Source organism: Convolutriloba macropyga, chromosome 1 (genome assembly GCF_964194025.1).
Source record: "Convolutriloba macropyga chromosome 1, txConMacr16.3, whole genome shotgun sequence".
Taxonomy (NCBI): Eukaryota; Metazoa; Xenacoelomorpha; order Acoela; family Convolutidae; genus Convolutriloba; species Convolutriloba macropyga.
Window position 1 is genome coordinate 80,718,098 of NC_134468.1, and position 24,142 is coordinate 80,742,239.

The window sequence follows — 24,142 nt, forward strand, 5'->3', positions numbered from 1 at the left end:
GCGCATATTACCAACCCGTCTTTGTAGTGTAATCCCTTCCTCAAATTCAAATGCAGCAGATAACTCGAAGTACGGGCAGGATGGCCGAGCAGTCTAAGGCGCTGCGTTCAGGTCGCAGTATCTTCAGATGCGTGGATTCGAATCCCACTCCTGTCAAGATTACAATTATTGCGTTAAACTTCCCTTAGGTTGCAATGAGATTTTACCCTTCAACACGTCTGCGCAATACAACCGCGAAGCTCACAGCACTATACTCACTTTCACAAATCGAAACAAAAGGATGATAGCGAAATGCATTAAATCAGACAAAAAGAGCTAGATTGTAATTATTTTTTGAGAAAAGAGATGAAAATCAAAAAATTAAGGTTTTATATTTGGTCGGCTGACAGCGATAAGGGCAAATTATACATCCAAAAATGTTATATTTGTTATATAAACTATAAGGTGCTTCCATTACGAAAACTTTGATGTTGAATGTTTGGCAATACGCTTCAATATCAAGCCTCGAATTTTTTTTTCGTATTTTCATTAGTAAAGGGTCAGGCAGTAGATAAGTAACCGGTTTGATTGAGTACATTTCAATCTGTTTATTAATTGCTTGTTCCAGTAAATAATCGAGCGCATATTACCAACCCGTCTTTGTAGTGTAATCCCTTCCTCAAATTCAAATGCAGCAGATAACTCGAAGTACGGGCAGGATGGCCGAGCAGTCTAAGGCGCTGCGTTCAGGTCGCAGTATCTTCAGATGCGTGGATTCGAATCCCACTCCTGTCAAGATTACAATTATTGCGTTAAACTTCCCTTAGGTTGAGATGAGATTTTACCCCCCAACACGTCTGCGCAATACAACCGCGAAGCTCATAGCACTATACTCACTTTCACAAATCGAAACAAAAGGATGATAGCGAAATGCATTAAATCAGACAAAAAGAGCTAGATTGTGATTATTTTTTGAGAAAAGAGATGAAAATCAAAAAAATTAGGGTTTTTATTTTGCCGGCTAACAGCAAAAAGGGTGAATTATACATCCGAATATGTTATATTTGATATATAAACAATAAGGTGCTTCCACTACGAAAACTTTGATGTTGAATGTTTGGCAATACGCTTTAATATGAAGCTTCAAATTTTTTTTTCTTATTTTAATAAGTAAAGGGTCAGGCAGTAGATAAGTAACCTGGTTGATTGAGTACGTTTCAACCTTTTTATTACCTGCTTGTGTTCCAGTAAGTAAGCGAGCGCACATTACCAAACCGTCTTTCTAGCCTAACACCTTCCTGAAATTCAAATGCAGCAGATAACGCGAAGTACTGGCAGGATGCCCGAGCGGTCTAAGGCGCTGCGTTAAGGTTGCAGGATCTTCGGATGCGTGGGTTCGAATCCCAATCCTGTCAAAATTGACAATTCTTGCCTGAAACTTACCTTAGAGTGCAATGAAATATTACGATTCAGCACGTATGCACATTCACACAAATCACACAACAATACACTCACTTTAAAAAATCGAAACAAAAGGATGAGAGCGAAATGCATTAAATCGGACAGAAAGAACTAGATCGCAATTATTTTTTAAGAAAAAAAGGCGAAAACCGAAACAATGAGGTTTATTTTTGGCCGGCTAGCAGTGAAAATGGCACAAAAGACATCCAAAAATGTTAGATTTGATGTCTAAACAATTAGGTGTTTCCACTACGCCAACATTGGTGTTGATTGTTTGCCGATACGCATTAATATCAAGCCTCAAAATTTTTCTTATATTCAGTAAAGGGTCATGCAATAGATAAGTAACCTCGTGGATTGAGTACATTTCAATCTATTTATTACTGGCTGGTGTTGCAATAAGTATTACTGGCTTGTGTTGCAAAAGGATGAGAGCGAAATGCATTAAATCGGACAGAAAGAACTAGATCGCAATTATTTTTTAAGAAAAAAAGGCGAAAACCGAAACAATGAGGTTTATTTTTGGCCGGCTAGCAGTGAAAATGGCAGAAAAGACATCCGAAAATGTTAGATTTGATGTCTAAACAATTAGGTGTTTCCACTACGCCAACATTGGTGTTGATTGTTTGCCGATACGCATTAATATCAAGCCTCAAAATTTTTCTTATATTCAGTAAAGGGTCATGCAATAGATAAGTAACCTCGTGGATTGAGTACAATTCAATCTATTTATTACTGGCTTGTGTTGCAATAAGTAAGCGAGCGCATTTTACCAACCCGTCTTTGTAGGTGTAATCCCTTACTCAAAATTCAAATCCAACAGGTAACGCCAATTACCGGCAGGATTGCCGCGCGGTCTAAGGCGCTTGGTTCAGGTCGGAGTATCTTTGGATGCGTGGGTTCGAATCCCACTCCTGTCAAGATTGCCAATTATTGCGTTAAACTTCCCTTAGGGTGTAATGAGTTTTTACCCTTCAGCACGTCTCCATATTCACTCGAAGCTCACAACACTACACTCACTTTCACAAATCAAAAAAGGGTGATAGCGAAATGCATTAAATCAGACAAAAGAAGATAGATTGTTATTTTTTGAGGAAAAAGGCGAAAACTGAAAAATTAAGGTTTTATTTTTGGCCAGCTAACAGTTAAAAGGGCAAAATATACATCCTAAATTGTTAGATTTGATGTCTAAACAATTACGTGTCTCCACTACGTAAACTTTGGTGTTGAATGATTGGCAATACGTTTTAACATCAAGCCCCAAAATGTTTCTTATTTTCATTAGTAAAGAATTATGCAGTAGATAACTAACCGAATTGATTGAGTACATTTCAATATTTTATTACCCGCTTGTGTTCCAATTAGTAAAATTTGAGAAAAAATTTTAAGCGAGCGCACAATACCACCGTCTTTGTAGTGTAATTCCTCCCTCAAATTCAAGTGCAGCAGATAACTCGAAGTACGGGAAGGATGGCCGAGCGGTCTAAGGCGCTGCGTTCAGGTCGCAGTATCTTCGGATGCGTGGATTCGAATCCCACTCCTGTCAAGATTACAATTATTGCGTTAAAACACCCGTAGGTTGCAATGAGTTTTTACCTTTCAGCACGTCTGCGCATTACAACCGCGTAGCTCACAACACTATAATCACTTTCACAAATCGAAACAGAAGGATGAGAGCAGAGAGCATTAAATCAGACAGAAGGAAAGAGATCGTTATTATTTTTGAGAAAAATGGCGGAAACAAAAAAAATTAAGATTTTACGTTTGACGGCTAACAGTGAAAAGGACACAAAATACATCCAAAAATGTTAGATTTGGTGTCTAATTATCTAAGTGTCTCTACTAGGAAAACTTTGGTTTTGAATGTTTGGCGATACGCTTTGAAAATCAAAATTTTATATACGCTTTGAAAATCAAAATTTCATCAGGCCTCAAAATTTTTCTTATTTTCAATAATAAAGGGCCAAGCAGTAGATAAGTAACCTGATTGATTGGGTAAATTTCAATCTTTTTATTACCTGCTTGTGTTCCAAATAGTAATCGAGCGCATATTATAAACCCGTCATTGTAATGTAATACCCTCCTCAAGTTCAAATCGAGCAGATGACTCAAAGTACGGGCAGGATGGCCGAGCGGTCGAAGGAGTTCGAATCCCACTCCTGTCAAGATTGACAATTGTTGCATTAAACTTCTCCCTAGGGTGCAATGAGTTATTACCATTCAGCACGTAAAATCGAAGCGCACAATACTATGCTCACTTTCACAAATCAAAACAACAAAAGGATGAGAGCGAAATGCATTGAATCAGACAGAAGGAATAGATCGTAATTATTTTTTGAGAAAATAGCCGAAAATCGATAAATTAAGGTTGTATTTTTGGCCAGCTAACAATGAAAAGAGCAAAGTAAACATCCAAAATACTTTAGTTGATGACTAAACAATTAGTCGTTTCCATTAAGAAAAAATTGTCGTTGAATGTTCGGCAAGACGCTTTGACATCAGGCCTCAATTTTTTTTTATTTTCAAAAGTAAAGGCTTAAGCAGTAGATAAGTTACTTGTTGATTGAAATAATTTCAATCTTTTTATTAACTGCTCGTGTTGCAATTAGTAAGAGTTGAGCAAAAATATTATGTGCGAGCGCATATTAACAACCCGTCTTTGTACTCTAATGCTTGCCTCAATTTCAAATCCAGCAAACAACGCTTATTACCGGCAAGATGGCCGAGCGGTCTAAGGCGCTGGGTTCAGGTCGTAGTAACTTCGGATGCGTGGGTTCGTATCCCCCTCCTGTCGAGATTACCAATTATTCGGTTAAACTTCACTTAGCGAGCAATGCAGTATTACCCTTAAGCACGTCTGCAAATACGCTCGAAGCTCAAGACAAGGCACTTAGTTTCACAAGATGAAACGACAAACAGATGAGAGCATTAAAGGAGAAAAAGGAAACACGCAGACACAGAAGAGAAAAACCGATTTTTATATTACAAAAAATTGGATCTTTTCTCATAGACAACCACCTCCACTTAGTTTCGGATTACCCCCTTTATTCAAAATTAAACATGCTGGTAAAGTCAAGTTAAAAGAGACAAATACCAAGGGCGCCTAATTATTTGAGAAACTGGGCGAAAATCGAAAAATTAATGTTGCATTTTTGGCCAGCTAACAATGAAAAGTGCAAAATATACATCCGAAAATGTTTTAGTTGATGACTAAACAATTAGACGTTTCCATTAAAAAACATTTGGTGTTGAATGTTTGTTAATACGCTTTGACAACAGGCCTCAATTTTTTCTTCTTATTTTCAACAGTAAAGGCTTACGCAGTAGATAAGTAACCTGGTTGATTGAATTCATTTCACTCCTTTTATTAACTGCTCGTGTTCCAATTAGTAAGGGTTGAGCAAAAAATATTATGTTCGAGCTTATATTAACGACCCCTCGTTGTACTGTAATACCTTCCTCAATTTCAAATTCAGCAGACAACGCAACTTACGAGAAGGATGGGCGAGCGTTCTATAGCGCTGGGTTCAGGTCGCAGTATCTTAGGAGTTGGTTCGAATCCCCCTCCTGTCAAGAATGCCAATTAATCCGTTGAACTTCCCTTAGGGTGCAATGCAGTATTACCCTTCAGCACGTCTGCAAATACGCTCGAGGCTCGAGACACTACACTTAGTTTTACAAATAAAAACGACAAGGCGATGAGAGCGAAATGCATTAAATGAGAAAAAGGATAAAAGCAAAAATACGCAGGTACAGAAGAGAAAAACCGATTTGAAAATTACAGAAAATTGCATCTCTTCTGGTAGACTCCCAGCTCCGCTTTGTTTAGGATTTTCCCTTTATACATGCTTAAACATGCTGGTAAAGTTGAGTTAAATTAAACATGTACATCCAGTTATCAGCTAAACCATGGGCACCTAATTTTTTGTTGCAAAATTGGGCGTAAAACAAAAAATTAAGGTTTTATATTTGGCCGGCTAACATAGTGAAAAGTGCAAATTATAAATCAAAAATGTTTTAAATGACGTCTAAACAATTAGGTGTTTCCAATAACAAAAACTTTGGTGTTGAAAGTTTTGCAAAACGCTTTAACATCAGGCCTCATTTTTTTTTATTATTTTGACAAGTAAAGGGCCAAGCAGTAGATAAGTATCCTGGTTGATTGAACACAAATCAATCTTTTTATTACCTGCTTGTGTGCCAATTATTAAAAATTGTGCAAAAAAAATTTATGTACGTGCGTATATTACCAACCTGTCTTTGTAGTTTAATACCTTTCTCAACTTCAAATCCAGCAGACAAAACGCAAGGTTCGGACAGGATGGCCGAGCGGTCTTAAGGATTGCATCCTAGTCGCAGAATCTTGGAAATGCCTGGGTTCGAATTCCACTACAGTCAAGATTGCCAAATATTCCATAAATCTTCTATTAGGGTGCAATGCATTATTACCCTTCAGCACGTCTGCACATGCACTCGAAGAAAAAAACACTACACTGACTTTCACAAATCGAAACGACAAAAGGATAAGAGCGCAATGCATTAAATGACACAAAAGAAAAAAGCATAGACACACAGATTCAGAAGAGGAAGACAAATTGAACAAAAATACAGAAAAAATGGACCTCTTCGGTAGACTCTCAACTCCACTTAGTTTAAGAATCCCCATTTACAGATGTTTAAACATACTGGTAAACTTAAGTAAAATTGAACATATACATCTAATTATCAGCTATACCAAGGGCTCGTAATAATTTTTTGAGAAATTAGGCGGAAATCGAAAAAATAATGTTTCCTTTTTGGCCGGCTTACATAGTCAAAAAAGGAAAACAAACATCAAAAATTTTTTTATATGATGTCAAAACAATAAGGTGTTTCCACTAAGGAAACTTTGGTGTTGGCAGTTTGGCAATAAGCTTTGACATCAGGCCGCAAATTTTTTCTTATTTTCAATAGTGCGGGTCATTCAGTAGATAATTAACCTGGTTGATTGAGTGCATTTCAATAATTTTCTTACCCGCTTGTTTTCCAGTTACCTGCTAGTTCAGCAAAAAATACTGTGCGAGCGCATATTACTAACCGCTCTTTTTGGTGTAAAACCTTTCTCAATTTCAAGTCAATCGCAGAGTAACAGCAGGATGGCCGAGCGGTCTAAGGCGCTGCGTTCAGGTGGCGGTAACTTCGGAGGCGTGAGTGCGAATCTCTCTCTCTTGTCAAGATTGTGAAATATTGCGTTTAACCTCCCTTAGGAGGCATTGCTTTATTTGCTTTCAGTACGTCTGCAAATATATACTCGAAACTCACAACACCATACTCACTTGCGCAAATCGAAACAACAAAAATATTAGAGCGAAATGCATTAAATCAGACAAAAGAAAAAACAAAAATACACAAAGAAAAAGAGAATCAATAAAAAAACACAGAAAAATGGATCTCTTCCGGTAGAATCTCACCTCCGCTTAGTTTAGGAACCCCCATTTACAGCTGATTAAACATACTGGTAAAGTTAAGTAAGTTTAAACCTATACATACAGTTTTCAGCTACACCATGGGCTCGTATTTTTTCTGGAGAAATTAGGCAGAAATCGAAACATGAAAGCAGTTGTTTTTTGGCGGGCTAGCTTAGCAAAAACTGCAAAAATAAATCTGAAAATGTTTCATTTGATGTCTGAACAATAAGCTGTTTCTACTACAGAAAACTTGGATACTGAATTTTTGTCAATAGGCTATGACATCAGGCCTCAAATTTTTTTTTATTGCCAACAGTGACATTTACATCCAGTTTTCAGCTAAACCGAGGGCTCGTAATTATTATTTGAGAAAATCGAAGAATCATGGTTTTAATTTTGGCCGGCTAGCATAATGAAAAGTGCAAAATATACATCCAAAAACGTTTTACTTGAAGTTTTAACAAATAGGTGTTTCCACTAAAAACAATTTTGGTGTTAAATGTTTGGCAAAACGCTTAGACATCAGGCCTCATTTATTATTATTATTTTCAATAGTAAATGGAGTAAATAATGGGATTCTAGATAATAGACTAGGGTCATGCAGTAGATAAATAACCTGCTTGATTGAATACAATTCAATCTTTCAATTACCTGTTTGTTCCAATTAGTAAAAGTTGAGCAAAAAATGGTGTGTGAGCGCATATAACCAACTTGTATTTGTAGTGTAATACCTTCTTCAATTTCAAATCGAGCGGATAACGCGAAGTACGGGCAGGATGACCAAGCGATCAAAGGCGCTGAGTTCAGGTCGCAGTAACTTCGGATGCGTGGGTTCGAATCCCACTCCTGTCAAGATTGACAATTAATGCGTTAAACTTCCCTTAGTGTGCAATGAGTTACTACCCTTCAGCTAGTCTGCACATACAATCGCAAAGCTCACAACAGTAAACTCACTTTCACAAATCCAAACAAAAGTATGAGAGCGAAATGCATTCAATCGGACTGAAGGAACTAGATCGTAATTATTTTTCGAGAAAATAGGCAAACATCAAAACATTAGGGTTTTGTTTCTGGCCGGATAACAGTGAACACGGCAAAATATACATCAGAAAATGTCAGATTTGATGTCTAAACAATTAGGTGTTTCCACTACGAAAACTATGGTGTTAAATGTTTGGCGATACGCTTTAACATCTAGCCAGAAAATTTTTCTTAGTTCTATTAGTAAAGGGTCAAGCGGTAGATAGTAACCTGGTTGATTGAGTACATTTAATTCTTTTTATTACCCGCTAGTCTTGCAATAAGTACGCAAGTGCATATTACCAACCCGTCATTGTGGTGTAATACCTTCCTCAATATTTCAAATCGAGCGGATAACTCGAAGTACGGGCAGGAGGGCCGAGCGAACTAAGGCGCTGCGTTCAGGTCTCAGAATCTTCGGATGCGTGGGTTCGAATGCCACTACTGACGATGGCCACGTATTGCGTTAAACTTCCATTAAGGTGCAAAATGCATTATTATCCCACAGCACATCTGCACATACACTTGAAGCTCACAACCCTATACTCACTTTCTCAAATCGAACCGAGGATGAACGCGAAAAGCATTATATCAGAGAAAACCAAAAATAGGAAGATAAAAAAGACAATACAAAATACAGAAAACTGAATCTTTTCTGTTAGAATCCCATCTCCGCGATGTTCAGGAAACCCCATTTATATATGTTTAAACATACTGTTAAAGTTAAGTAAGTTTAAACCTATACAGACAATTGCCAGCTACATCAAGGGCTGGTAACTTTGAGAAATTAGGCAAAAATCGGAAAACGAAAGTTGTTTCATTTTGGCCGGCTAACATAGTGATAATGCAAAAAATGCATCTGAAAATGTTCTATTTGATGTCTGAACAATTGGATGTTTTTGCAATACACTTTTCGCAAAAAATTACAAACCATTTTTTGACAACTTTTAAAAGCAGGGCTGATTAGAACCATAAGTCTTCGGAAAATGATAGACCGATACATGCTAGAACGCGGAGAATGAGGACAAAAACAAAAACACATGAAGAAACATAAAAGACTAAATCTCGATTTTTGAAAACTAAAAACCAAATCGAAAAAAATATAGCAGAAAAATAAGTTCATTTCCTTATTAGGGAGAAAATTATGTAGCTATCCTCCTGTATAGACTAAAATATAGCAACAGGGTTCATAGAACGGAACCAAAAATTATTTTGCAAATTGTCGAGGAACTTTTCAAAATAGCATATGAAAAAACGTTGGAGAATTTCTGATACTGAACGACAAAAAAACCTTTCAGTTATTAGTAAAAAAAATAAGGATCCCTGACAGTTATCAAAACAGACTTTTGCGAGTAGTTAAATCCAGGCAACAAACAGAAAAATTGCACAAAAACTGCCAAAATCGGGGAATCATTTGATCATTTGTACAATTCTATAAAAACAAAAACACCTCACTTTATAAAAAAGCATTCAATGCATGAAATGTCAAAAATTAATTGCCATATGCTCGGATTTTTGAAAAAAATTGCTTTAAGATCCAAAAAAGAAGAAATTAGTTTTTAAAAAGCCAAAATGAATTAAAAAATTGTAAAATATGAGCTTAATTAGAATTTAAAACGCATTATCAGACTCTCAAAAACACCGCGACGTCAATTTTAGTTGTTCCCATATCAACACAGCTTCCATTAAAACCTATTGCCACAAAAAACCAAATTATAAGAAGAAAATAGGGTAATTGGCCGAAAAAACGGCTTAAAATGGTTATCTATATGCGGCATTCAGTCAAAAAAACACTTTTCAAAGTCAAAAAGTCATTCACTGATCGAAGCGCATGATCAAAAGCCTTGCCTCGTCAGAAAAATAGTACTACCTATAGGTAATTTTACTATCTTGCGCTTTAGGTCGAAACGCCGTCTGAACGAATAGTACTTTCGGTATAAAAAACATAGCCGGAAGACTTCCACAAGCGACTCGAAGCGTCAAAACTTCACTTACAAAACCGTGATTGCAGCGGAAGCCACTACTTTTTGTATTAAAACATTAACTCCTTACTTCTCCAGGTCTGCTCTAAAAATTGGTGAAACTTAAACCACTGTCACCAAGAGAAACAAAATGCAGCAAAATTTAATATCATTGAAAACGTTTGATAACGTTAAAAAATCCGAAATAATTAAGATGGTAAAAAAACTGATAGGCTGAAAAAGCTGACAAGGTTATCAATTGCCCTCAAATAATTCAAGATTCTAATCTGAAAAAGATCGCGAAAGCAAACGGCAGATAATAATCTTCGAAACTAAGTTAAATCTTTTCAAAAAAGCTCAAACTTAAGAAACAAAAAACACCCATAATTACACTTCTAATCACTGCAATTAAGACAAAAAACAACACACACTTGTTCCTTGTTGTACATATGCTAGACAGCATAATTTGACACTAATTAAAAAATTAAATTGATCATAGAAAAGACATAGGCAGCAGAAGAATATTCAAAGGCAACAAATCGTTTAAATTAATACCAAGGCCGGAAGAAACATGCAGTAAATAGTCTTGAGCGGAAATTTTGGCAAAGACTAGAAAACTCTCAGTACTGCTTTATGTTGAATGAAATCAATTGCAAACCAAAGAAATGACGAAAATCTAAGAAAAAGCTGAAATCACTCAATTTTAACAACTGAAAAAATCAATATACCAAAAATAAATGTAGGTTCCAGGACAGAGCTAGAATGATACTAACTAGAATAATAATATGGGCACAATGTAATGAACACCGTAACAAAAAGTCATTCTTGATTTTTGAAAGTTGAAAGTCAATTTAAAAAACTCAAGAAAAACGAATACATTTCATTGTTCAGCATTCAAGACTTAGAAAAGATAACTAGTCATCCGATACAAAGATCTATCCTCCTGAAGAGAACAAAAAGCAGGAAAAAGCAGAATTCATGAATACGAAACATTGAAACATTTTGCAAAAAAATGGTCAAAGAACTTTTAAGTTAAGACTGCATTAATGAAGAAGTTTTAACTGTTTTTTCAAAACTTAACGCCAAAAAATGAATGAATTTTTATTGAAACGAAATTAAAGTCCCTCATGTTGCACAAAAAGACTTTCTATCAATTACAACCAAAATACAAACAAAAAACTGACGAAAATCGGAAAAAACTACCAAAATCGGATTAGCATATGTACAATTTTAAAAAACAAAATTAAATCGAGGTAGAAAGAAGCCTTGAGTATATGAATTATCAACGATAAGTTGCCATATTAACTGGTTTTTGACAAAAGAGGGTTAAAAGCACCAAAAATGAAGATATTAATAGAAAAAAAGCAAAAAATTAACTAAAAAATCAAGAAATATGTGCCAATTTTCAACTTGAAACGCATTTTCAGGCACTGCAAAACACTGTGGCATCAGTTTTCGAGGTTGAAATTTCAATATAGTATCAACTAAAAATTATTTCTACAAGAAACCAAATCAAAAGCAAAAAAATTGGGCCACTTAGACGAAAAAAACGTCTAAAAACGGTTATCTTTATGTGCCATTCAGTCAAAAACTACTTTTCAAAGTCAAAAAGTCATTCACTAAACGCAGCGCATGATCAAAAAAACTTCTCTCGCTTAGCGAAAATCTGTTCATCAAGACAGCTTTTCTCACTTTCGCTTTTAGGTCAAAATGCCGCGTGAACAAATCTTATTTCCTGTAAAAAAAAGACCGAGAGAAAACCAATACTCCTCTTCGAGTCGTAAAAACCTTACGAAAACTAATACTCCTCTTCGAGTCGTAAAAAAACCAAGAGAAGGCCAATTAATATCCCCAGCTATTGCTGTGCGGGTATTAAAAACCATTCCAAAATTTGAACTGGTCCGATACTTTTTGAAACCGTTGATGTAGTCAAGTCCATACATAAATTTCTATGTACACGTGCTTGCTCGGGAATTCGCAAACCTTCGTAGATGCTGCTTTTGTTAGAACTCTGTCCACTTATTGACATATTCTGGATACGAGCCAGACCACTGATTCCCATCATTGAAAGTGATGCGCCAGAACCAACACTGGCACTCGCCCCACAGTTGTTCAGTTCGTCCTGTTCTCGTGACGTCACATTGAGCTTGGACAGGAACAGATTCATCATAGTGAAGCTTCGCCTCTCCAATTGGATGTCAATTGGTTTGATCTCACAGCTGCTTCGCTTTCTGATCACGAGTTCAACACTTTTGGTCACGTTGCCGTTTGTATCCCTCACGCTGAAACACCAAACATTTCGCTGAAAGGAATTCAATAACTCGACGAGTAAGTGTGTGTACTTGCTTGTAAACAGAATATTCGGGGGTGGGGTACAGTAGATCGAAAGCGATAAGTTTTCGAAGAAATGGGACAGTAGATAGAAATTGAACAGAAACCGTATAATACATTCCAATTTACAACTGTTCAGACGTTATTCACTACTTTTTGAGCCCGAGATTAGTTCATTTGGCCATGCCTCGCGAGCCATGGGGATACCTCAACGGCCTATGGGACTTGCTATTAATCTATGACAACGGATTAAGTTATGCACAACAATCACAGTAGGTCATGCACAATATCATACCTGATATTTTATTTCACAAGACTGCTCGTTCGAGACTGTGCGTAGCTCCAAGTGTTCCAACAAGCACCTCAATTTTGTCAAACATTTCTTTAATCGCAGAGGAAAAACTTTTGACTGCCAATTTGCGCAGCTTAAATTGGAGGAATTTTCCCGGCGCAACGTTGAATACAACTCACTTTAAAATGAAAAGTAAAAAATCCAGAACTCTTATTGTAAAATAATTATGAAAACAATATGTACCAATCAAGTTTACATCAAGATCCAGAACATTGTTCTCGAGAAACTGTTACGGAATAATAGGGAATCATCAAGAATTAAAACTGTCAAGTTTTGTTTTTTTGCGAGGAGTTTCTTAACATGAACTTTAATTCATGTGCCCTAAATTGGGATAAAACCAATTTTGTACAATTAAAATCAAGCAAAACAAGCAATCAATGTTTCACGTGACAAATCACAGAAAATGTACGAAATGGACGTCTTTGACAAATTTCTAATTTATCAATTAAATTTTTGTGTATTTAATAACTCACGCAGTTGGATTCTTTAAATCGATGAGTCAATCAGTTTTTATTCAACAGGAGACATCATGTTTTGAAGTCAACCAAACGTAAGTTTAGAAGAACGTTGCAGTGCTAAAACAGATTTTGTTTTTTTTCTCAAATGACAGCTTTTTTCTGTTCTTACAGTAGCAAAACAACATATGCAATCAAATGAACTAATTATAATCACATAGGGCCCTTAGTTCTTTAAGGACTTCCATTCAGCTAATATTTAGTTTTTTATGGCAAGTTAGAAAAAAACTTTTTCTATCGTGCCAAAAAAACTTTACCTGCTTGTATGAAGTGAACGGACCAGAAAAGACGTTACATTTAATCGGATAACTATTGAAAATGAGATCACTTAGTCACCTAAAAAGTGTTTTAAGTATAATTGCTTTAAAATTTACAAAATTGTGATTTTCTACTTATCAGAAAAAGCTTCATAAGACTTTTTGAGACCTATTTAGGGCAAAGAATATGGTATTGATTGACTCAAGCTTGTCTACATTTTGTGTTGACTGAAAATGATGACCAACTAGAGACCACCGCAAAAGCTTAAACTTGAAAATTACTAAAACCATCAGGAACAATCAACAGAACATAAAAACTGGAAAAAAACAGACTTTCCTTCTTTCCTCATGTTTCCAGCTTTTCGTCTCAATAATCCCATATTCAAAAAATTATGAAAATATCAATCGAAATTAATTTCGAGCTTAGCGTAAAGTTCTCAAGTTTAGGGTAAGTTCCAACAGAAATATAAAAGAATTTTTATTTCGTCAAAAAAACTTGCGATCTCTACCTTTGTTAATTTGAAAAAAGTCAGTATAATGTTTCTATACTTTATCCATTGAAAGAAATGAAGGCCTTGATATAGGGGCCCTAACAGGCAAAAAAATAGTTTTTTCAAGAAAGCCAAGAAGATGGAAAAAACATTTCAAATCGGTTGTTCCTTTGGATAGAGTTTTTGGCAAACAAACACAGAAAAAATAAATAACAGCTACAATATATTTTAAGAAAAAAATTCAAAAGAAATTTATTTCAAAAGAAAAACGAAGAAGTCAAATCTTTTTGTTTCCTTTCTCCTTTTAATAAAATTAAAGTCAATTTAACTTTTCGATTTCCATTGATTCAAGTTTTTTGGTTAAATGGGAAATTGGTTGAATTACAAAAAAGTAAAAACCTAAAATGTATTGTCAGGAAAGAGTCCATGAAAAATTAAAATGTCTTTGTTGTTTATGTATTGTCCTTTGCACCCTTGTTTATTATAAAGAACTTATCATTTTATTGTTTTCCAAAAAAGATAGAATAACCTGATACAACTGAAATTATATACATTGATAACTGTTTTATAAGTTTTAAAACAATAAATCAATATTATTAATGTAATTCTATATCCCCCATTCAAAGCCCCCCCCCCAAAAAAAAAACTTTTCCTTTTTTCCTTTCCGTTCACCTTCCATTTTGTGAACAGCTCTCCTTTCTGAACCTCCAATAAATTTTGTAGTTTTTTATGAAAATCAAAAGTAGACTCTAAGGGCTACAAAATGATGTTTCTCTTTTTTCTCTACAATGCGTGAACAAAAAGTGAAAATTTGACTGAAGAAAAAAGCCGGCCTCGCATATAGATTGCTCCATTTTGAACACGTTTTGGAACAATAACTCAATGCATTATTAACTATCGCTTCAATTTATTGTCCCAATTTTTTGCTTTCGAGTGACTTTATTTCGAGCTACTGTCTCAGCCCAAGATTATTCAAGATCGAGTCACAAGTTATGTTGAACCAACGCATGTGTTCTATTGAAACGATAGAATTCTATGAAGAACGTCTAAATTGTGGACACTTCACATTAGACAATACTAAGGTAAACTTGGTCTAACTTTTCGTAAAGTATAGAATTTTCAATCAACTTCATCGTAATTACTGTTTATAATCGTGATACAATCAGTTCATTTATCAACACAGCAACAGTTCGAATCAGTTTCTGCATTAATTGTGATTCGCAAATAGAAAGTGTTAACTTTCTCAATCTTGACTTACCTCAACGGTTAATGTGTATTCGAATTCCGCGATATTCACTTCTACTCAAAAGGTAAGTTTTTTAACTACGCTAAATTTTGTACCTTAACAGTTTCGCTAACTTTCCCTTAACACTCCTGCAATTTTAACATAATTCTTTAGTAGAAAAACAGTTAAGATTAATAAACATACCTTAAACGTAAGGATATATTTTCTCAAGAATACTCAGTCATCGTAACTTTTCCATATGAAAATTGCACCGTTTTAAATTATTGCACCTTTACAGTTACATTTTTACTGTTGCTTTAACGGGTATTGCGTTTCATCAACAGCATCATTGAACAATTTTTTTCTCGAGAACTAAACCAAGGTCTTCAAAAGTGCATATGGTAGTATCTCAAAATGTAAACTACACAATAAAGAGCTAAATATCTGCTATTTTGCTGATTGAAGAAAAATCAAACCCTCGTATTTTTTTTTCAGAATCCAATTGAGCTAAAGGTCTTTCACTACATTCCGAAAATCTGGTTCAAAAATATTTGAAATAGTTTTCATTTTAAGTTACTTGATTACATTTTTTATATGGGATAAAGGCAGCCGGTACGGATATATAGTTATTTATAAAAAAACAGTCAATTAATAGTAGCTTAGCATCAGCGAAAAATGAGAAAGCAGCCCATTTTGTTTTAAAAAACGGATCAATTTAGTCTGGGCGTACCAGAGAATGTTTCAACACATCAATCAAAAACAAATTAATTGCTGCCATAGAATTTGCGAATTTGGTCTATCCTGAAGATATAATGAAAATTTGGAGATTTCTTCACTGCTCTTACTATAGAAAAACTATAACTGCCACGTTGGTTAAAATTATTGCAAAATTAAAATTTTTATACTGAATCTTTTTTAAAAAAATAAATCATTTGTTCAGTTAGCTTACAGTTGAACAAGAATAGCTAATCATGCCAAAAATTGAAAACCAGATCATTGAGGAACCACAAAACCAAAAAAAAAACTCAACGACTCAAACATAAAAAAGTTAACTTTAGAAAGGTACACCTCAAATCCCTTTTCTCACAACAGCGAAGCCCATCGGGATTAAAAAGTATTTACCTGAAGAAGAACAAAAAATGAGATCCATTAGTTTTCTTCGTTTCAAAAAGGTAGTTACAGAAGTTTTTCTTCTTCGTCTTTGAAAAAAATTATGCGCCTTTTTTGAATCTCGTGACCATAAAAACAACTCTAGAAAGAAATAAATTACTTTTTGCTTTTTTATATAAAAATTTATCAAACTGATGTTTCTCTGCTGGTTTCGTGAATTCCGAATCGGCTAAAATCTTGGCCTTCAATTAAATATTACGCCATTAATCGTTCAAAAAAATTTCATGACAAAAATTTCGTCATGAAAAATGTTCCTCTGATTTCTTGAAATATTTTACTTTAATTTCAAAAATCGTCTCTCTTATCTCCTCTGAAATCCTTTCAACTTCTGTATTGTTTTAGTTAAATCAGACACCAGTATCTAGGGACCATCGCCTTATAATTAAGTTCCACATAAAAGGTGAATCAGTAAGAAATATAAGTACTTTAATAATTTTTTTAAAATAGGATAAAAAATTTACTTAATTTTACGAAAGATTTGGTCAAACAAATTTAATAGTTTATTTTTCAGATTGAACATCGTTGACTTCCAGATTTCATATGAAAACAAACAATGAAAAGCACAAAGTTCCCTAAGAGTTGGGATTACCATCAAAAATTGTTCCATTTCTTTATAAATTTCCTTGTAGAAAAGGGGCAGTATATGTGCCAGGCCGTCTTTGTTTCATCAAATAAATTTTGCAGAATGAATAATCTTACTCAATCTTCCCGTATCAAATAATAAGGCTTACCTTATCAAAAGCTCTTGAATCCTATCTTTCATTTCCAAAACCAAATTTATTCGATCATCAAGGGTTCGTTAACTAATTAGTCTGACCCTTCATACAAAACTTAAGGCGATTTTTTCTTGCTAAACTACTTAAAAAATAGAAAATTTGGCAGTAAATCATTAATTTCTTTTAGCTATAATCGGTCGTTTTAGTGAAGATATACGATATAAAGATGCTTGAATTACTCGGAAATTCAGTATTTTGATTAACAATTCAAAGAATTTGAGTTGCATCAGAGCGCTGTCTTTTATTCAAGACCTGTTAATCATTCGTTGTAAGGCACTTTGTCATTTGAAAGTCAAACTTTCGAACTGATTTTAGTTACGCTGGAGAGGTAAAAGGAGCAATGAACGAGTAATTTAGAGCTCAAAACTCTTCACAGCCTGCTTTATTGGAACGAGATAACAGTGTTTGAATACAACTTTCGGTTTTTGAGTAATTTTTTTAAGTGCGGCCCTTTAGCTGACGTTTGGAATGCTGCTTCCTCTTGACTGTTATGACGGACGAATCCTTTTTCATCTCTAATCCATGTATTCTATTTTTGACATTACTAAAACATCCCTCTAAGGACAGCTAATGGTAAATATAACTGATCTCGTGGAAGATTAGTGAATTTTCTCTGTTTTGTCACTTCATGAAGCTCGTCACTTCGTCTGGTTCATAACGGTTTCCAATGTAACTTTTTCAATCCATAACTAATGAGTTAGCAACTTTTAAATAATTTTTGAGTTCTCGCCGTTCTGGTAGTCAATTCTCTTGTCTTATTACTTAACCTCAGTTAAGACAAGGCAAAACGAAATTCCCGTTTTGGTCAAAAAAAATTGTTCTCTTTGATGAGTCAATCTTGTATCTAAATGTTGAACATTATTTGACGCCATTTTCTTTGAAATAAATCAGTGGAATAAATACAAGACGAGCAAACACAACATTTTGTATTTGATCGTCTTTGTTATTATATCCGTTTTCCAGTCATTTAGTCTCAGTAACAAAAGCTTGCACTGGCTTATTAATTGAGAAAGAGTGGACTTGTTTTCAGGATTCCATTTTGTTTCATGCTTTTATTTACTTTCTGAACATTTGTTCAAAAATAGAAGAAATTTTACGGTTATGCTAATGTTTTTGTCATTCTTTTTTTAGTGTTTTGTTGCTTGGGCTATGTAGACTGGTCTCATTGGCCATCCGCCTCAATAAGGTGAATTTACTGATTATTCCAAGCTTCCAGCTAATGATAAAATTCCCTTTGAAAGATTGTCTTAAAAAAACAATTTTTTGAGTAGTCTGGGTTTGCTATCAGAATTTTGCTCAATCCAATTACTGCGAAATTTCCCAGCATTCAACACTTTCAAGGGAACGTCATTTATTCTCTATAATCATATCAACTAACAGCAGCAACAACCCTTCCATTACCGGCTGTTGAAAAGTGTAATAAATTTTTTTTTGAGTTGTACCAGTCCTTTTTGTTATTTTGTTGTCTCGTCACTTATTTTCTTAGGACAAACATCATAATTAGTCAAAACTGAACGCATTTGATTGTTCAGATTTGTCTTTAATGGCGGTAGTGACTTCTATAAAACTCTTTTTTGAAACAAAAAAGGAATTTTTGTTAACTGCATTCGTTCGTTATTAACTTTGTTGCATCGCCAATTAGTTGGATCTATGAAGCTGGCATTTCTCTTCTAATGATCAAAAGTTATAATCTGACAAGAAATTGAAATTTTAGGTAAAAGTTCTGGGTTTGATGGCAGCTAAATTGAATTATTTTTTATTGGTTTTTGATGTTTGATTACTTGCGATCTCCGATGACAAGTTTCATTGGGATTTAACTAAACAAACATACCCGGCAGATTGCCGTAAAATGGCCGCCGTTGATTCCAATAAGCATGATTGGGATTGAAAGAATAGAAGATATTGAAAAAATTTTTGTACAAAAACATTTTTTAAGTCCGATTTATTTTGGCATTTCGTAGTTGAACATACTTCTGTTTCTTAGAGAGAGGCTACAGGGGCTACTATCAATACCAATAAGCATAAGAGATGGTAACTAAGACTTATAGCAACGACGTTCAAATAGCGGGCATCTAAAATTGGGCTTTATGGGTTTATCCCGTTTCTATTTCTGACTTCAATTTTTCATACTGACTCTGTTCATTTTGAATTGCTTCGCTGAGCAACTGACGTTCAAATTCACTTTAGCAGAAAGAGAGAAGAGAGAAACTAGCCTAGATAAGTCAAGATTTCACGCAAAATGTCGAAAAAGCGGCAAAATGCTAAAGCGAAAAAAGTTCGACGAAGTAAAAAAAATAGGAGCGCTATAATAGCCGGCTGAGAAGATGAGGGCGGCTATTAATAAAATATTTTTCTAAATGTACAGGCTTCCAACTAAAAATAGTTTTCTTTTTGATTACTTACCATCCTAAATAATAAAAAAAATTACATGAAATTGTTTTTTCCATTCTAATGATCAAACGTTTTATGTTGGCAAGGAAACGAAATCTTAGGTACTTATAATCACTTTGATGGCAACTAAATTCAATGACATTAGGTGTCATTAGTTTTCATAGCCCTCCTTACTGGTTAAGCAAGGCTGAACGAATTTGATTGTTCACGTTTGTAGTTAATGGCTGTACTGACTTTCTTTCTTTGAGTTCGTTCTCAAAAGAACTGTAGTGACTTTTTCTCAGTTGCCTGCATTTGTTGTTAATTTTTTATATGGCCACTTAGTCGCATCTGCGAAGTTGGCACTTCCACTCAAGTACTCTAAAATTTTATTTTGGTAAGGAATCGAAATCCTAGGTACATATCACTTTGATGGCACCTTGATATTAGTGTTTTCGGCGTTTCATTGTTCCGACCCCTCTTGAGGGGGGGGGGGGACTATATACTCAAATGGGTTTTTTTTTGTTCAGTCAATTTTGGCCGATCGATATATTCATCGTAGAGAGTTGAGATTGGTATCATTAGAAAGCTTGTCCAGCGTAGAATATGGAACTAAAAAGATTTTTTTGATTTTCGTTTTTTACAGGGAGATATCGAGGTTTAAACTTTCGAGAAAATAGAGTGAATTCCGTTGATTTCACCTTTTTTCGAAATTTTTGACTAAAATTTTGCCAATTTTGATAAAATTTAAAATTTTTCAAGAAAATGTTGTTGACTTTACGTTTAAAGACAAAATATATTGTCGGCTATTTTCATTGAATTTTTTGTCACAAATTCCGGCCAAATATTTCACAAAATTCAGAATTTTTCATCAAGAACAGCACGAAATAAATTTCTTTAGTTCACTCTGATTAAATTTGCAGGAAGCGCACACCCAAACACCACTAACACAATCTTTGTAGACAAAAAAGGGGGCTAAGTCTACTTCAACTTCCGTTGAGAGTGCTCTGTAGTTAAAATTTTGCAGTTTTTTGCTAACTTTATTGGTTGATTATCAAAAAAGCAGAATTTATTTTTGATTTTTTAACTAACAAAATATCTATATCAATGACATTCGAAAAATTAAATACTGCTAATGGACAATCATCATTAGCAGGATTAGTTTTGTAACAATCTTGGAGCGTTACAATCCAAAAACAATTCGGATTCTCATCAGTCGGTTTTTTATATAAAAAATTCGATCTTTTTTATATTAATTTAATAACAGAACAATTCAAATCAAAGCTCACTAGTGATAGGTCCCATTTGCTTCCTAATTAGCTCCAAATTAATTTCTCTAAATGATTGCTTGAAAGCTTATGGTCGTTTTGACTTTTAAAATATTTGATTTTTAAATAAAAAATGGCTTATTGAACTTTGCCTCCATTTTTCTCTTAATTTGGTCAACTTGTAGCTTAGTGTCAGCAATCAAAAAGTGCTTCTTCTTTCTTCTGATTTCAAAATTAGTCTTTATTGCGGTTTTAGGCCTTAAGTTATGGTGTTCTGGCTTTGATACTACTAGATTTCACAATTTTCTTTTTAATTTTTTAAATTTTCATGTTTTCTAGTTTTGTCAAATTACCACGTTATTGGCAGTTTATATATCACCTTTTTGCGTTCAAAATAACGCACAATTGATTGTATTTAAATCCTTAAAGATATAGATTGTGGTTCTTTACCACTTCGACAATACTTTCTCGAAGAATTTAATTGAAATCCTTAATTTTGTCTTTATTTGTCGTTTTTACTTTGTCTTTTTAGTCGTATTTAATTCCTGTACAATGACCAGGTTTGATGGGCTTTTCATGGAAGAGTAGATGAGCGATGTTCTGATATTAGAAGATAGACGATGGCTTTCATGACTTTGAAAACAATTCGACTTCGCAATTTTGTTCCTTTTATTGTCTGTTTGTGACCTGGTCTCGTTTATTAAAGGTTAAAAATGACATTATTTCTGTCAAGAGAATGTGTCAAATAGGATTGTTGTCACAAAATCTATTGATTTCAAAGAATTCGTCATGACTTTACTGGCTTCGACACGGGTTTTTCACAAAAAAAAAGTAAATTAATTTTTGACTTTTGTCATATTTGACGTTCTTTTTGTAGACATAAGACATGTTCTGGATAATTGCAGTTCTTGAGGGTTTCCTTTGGAAAAATAAACGAACCTATTTAATTTTTTCATTTTGTAATTAATGGCTTTCATTTCTTTGGAGATAATTTTTTTTCGATAAAAACAAGTATTACATAATCTTGCTTTTCTTCTTTTTTGTCTAATTGTTACCAAGTTTAATTAATGAGAGGTAACATAATACATTTCAAGGGAAGGTCTCAAAAGGGATTGGTGTCACAAAATCTAATGTTTTATGAGAATTCGTTATGACTTTACTGGCTTCCACACGGGTTTTTCACAAAAAAAAGTAAATGAAATTTTGATTTTTGTCATATTTGACGTTCTTTTTGTAGACGTACGACATATTCTGCATAATTGTTCAAGGGGTTCCTTTGGAAGAGTGGGCGAACCTATTCAAATTTTTCATTTTGTAATTAATGGCTTACATGACTTTGGAAATAAATTTTTTTCGAAAAAAACAAGTATTACATAATTTTGCATTTTCTTTTTTGTCTAATTGTTACTTAGTTTCATTAATGAGCGGTCACATAATCCATTATCGGTGTGCGACGATGGTGCAATCGAACATATTTTGGGGGGCCAAAGTATGGCTTTACGGCTTCCAAAGCATTTTCTGGCAAGTTTTAACTGATTTTTTGTTTGTTGTCTATTTGTTGTTCTTCTAGTTGTTTGTTTGTTGGTCTTCTTTGTTGTTTCTCTAGACGAATTGGTAATTGTAAACCTATGGGATATTTTAGTTGATTCCCAATGGTTTTCATTACTTTGAAATTAATAGTTTTTTTTAAAATTCAGCGAAATTTCTAACTTTAAAGTTTCTGTGATTTTTTGTCCAATTGTTACCAAGCATTGTTTGGAGCGTTGAACTGATGAATAACCATTTTTTCCGGTGAATTACAAGTTATTTTGGTTATTTTCAGTTTTATCTGACGCTATTTTGCGTTATTTATTCTGAGTTATTTGCTTCTGAGGCTATCTTTTCGTTCATTCGCCAGTTTTTTTTGAAAAATACTTGAATTTTTGTGTTTTTCTATCTGTTCTTCATTTGGCATACAATTATGCCAAAATTGTGGATGAGCGGGGTCGGAACCTTATGTGCGATCGCACATTACCGAGCCTCCTTGTCACTTAGAATCTCTAATGCCATGTCTAATCGTCCATTTAACTAAACAATATAAAAATTCTCATTGTTCAGGTTTCCAGTTAATGATAACATTCCTTTGACTATTTGTTTTTAAAACAAACAATTTTTTGAGTGTCTGCACTTTCCATTAGAATTTGTGCTCTTTTTGCTCAAACGAATTTCTGAGCAATCTCCAGGATTTCCACTCTTAAGAAAACCTCATTAAACGTCAACAACAAATCCAATTCCCGTTTTGGAAACGTGTAAAGCAGATTTTTGAGTAGCACCCCTGCTTATTATTTAATTGTCTGGTTAATTATTCTCTAACGGCAATTCTCATACAAACTAATTGTAAAACTGAACGCATTTCATTGTTCTAGTTCGTAGTTAATGTCTGTAATTACTTTTATACACCCATCTTTTGTTTTAAAAATGTGAATTTCTGTGAATTCGCTGCTTTCGTTGTTAACTATTTTGTATGGTCATTTAATTTGACCTATGCAGCTGGCATTTCCCTTCTAATGATTTGAAGTTAAACTAAGCCACGGATAAAAACGGATAGTCACTCACTTGTTTTGCATTTCGAAACTTTGTCTTTTGAAAACTCAGTTTCATTTTAGTGTGGGATAAAACGTCCCTAATTAATGAACGTATCTGATTAAAACTTCCGACGACAAATTGAACAAACTATAGCAGTTCATCATGGATAGTTTGTAGCAGAATTTATAAATTTCAAATGTTTTCCTAATATGTCTGAAGCTCAATTCAAAGCGCTTGTCTATTGTACCTATTGTTCGAAGGTTTTTTTTACCTAAAAGTCATGATGGCTGAAAAACCACATGCTTGTTTGTATAGTTTCTCATTTAGTATTTCCTGGCTCAAACTTGTTATGCTGACCAATTTGACTGTTTTGATTGTCCTCTTTTTGTGTCAAGCCTTAATTTGCCGTACATTTGAGTATTTTTAATTGCTCTGAAAAAAAAAATCTTTTAGTCCAAACATTTTCAACGTTTTCTTTCATTTCCAAAGCGTATTCTACGAAACGCTATTAAGTTGGTTTTAAAGTTTTAGTATCTGATCACAACTAGTTCCCTTAATCAAGGTCTTATTCCAACAATTGAGCTGAGACCTCAATCAATTCAATTTCGATCAACCATTTAATGGCGGATCACTTTTAGTAACATTTAAGCCAGAAAGAATCGAGCATCGTCACATTTTTGTAAACTGTGGATAGGAAACTTCTCGGTCAATTCTTACGAAAACTAATGCAGAAAAGACTCGGAGTCCACAGTCACGATTGTTCTCCTACCTGCGGTCTTTCATCACATCTCCATCACTACTTACGGTTTCTTTAGGGTATTCATTCGAACACAGGTGTATCACAAAGATACGGCAGATTCCGTTTCTGCTGCTTTCTCAGAAGTTCTTTTAAACGTTTTCCGAACTTCAACATCAAAATCAGTTGTCAAAATTTAACCAAGTAACAAATCAGAA

General features: G+C 34.3%; 1 protein-coding gene and 2 non-coding genes across 3 annotated transcripts in view; 2 read left to right on the forward strand and 1 right to left on the reverse strand.

The window, feature by feature from the left end:
- Positions 1–24,142, reverse strand: part of LOC142351581 (3'-5' RNA helicase YTHDC2-like) — a 90,868-nt gene that overhangs the window by 61,297 nt on the left and 5,429 nt on the right. The window contains exon 3 of the mRNA XM_075403734.1: positions 11,852–12,150. Within this exon, the coding sequence (XP_075259849.1) occupies positions 11,852–12,150 (299 nt within the window). The remainder of the gene's footprint in view (positions 1–11,851; positions 12,151–24,142) is intronic.
- Positions 75–156, forward strand: Trnal-cag (transfer RNA leucine (anticodon CAG)). Its single transcript has one exon. It is a non-coding gene; the product is annotated as a tRNA-Leu (tRNA).
- Positions 693–774, forward strand: Trnal-cag (transfer RNA leucine (anticodon CAG)). Its single transcript has one exon. It is a non-coding gene; the product is annotated as a tRNA-Leu (tRNA).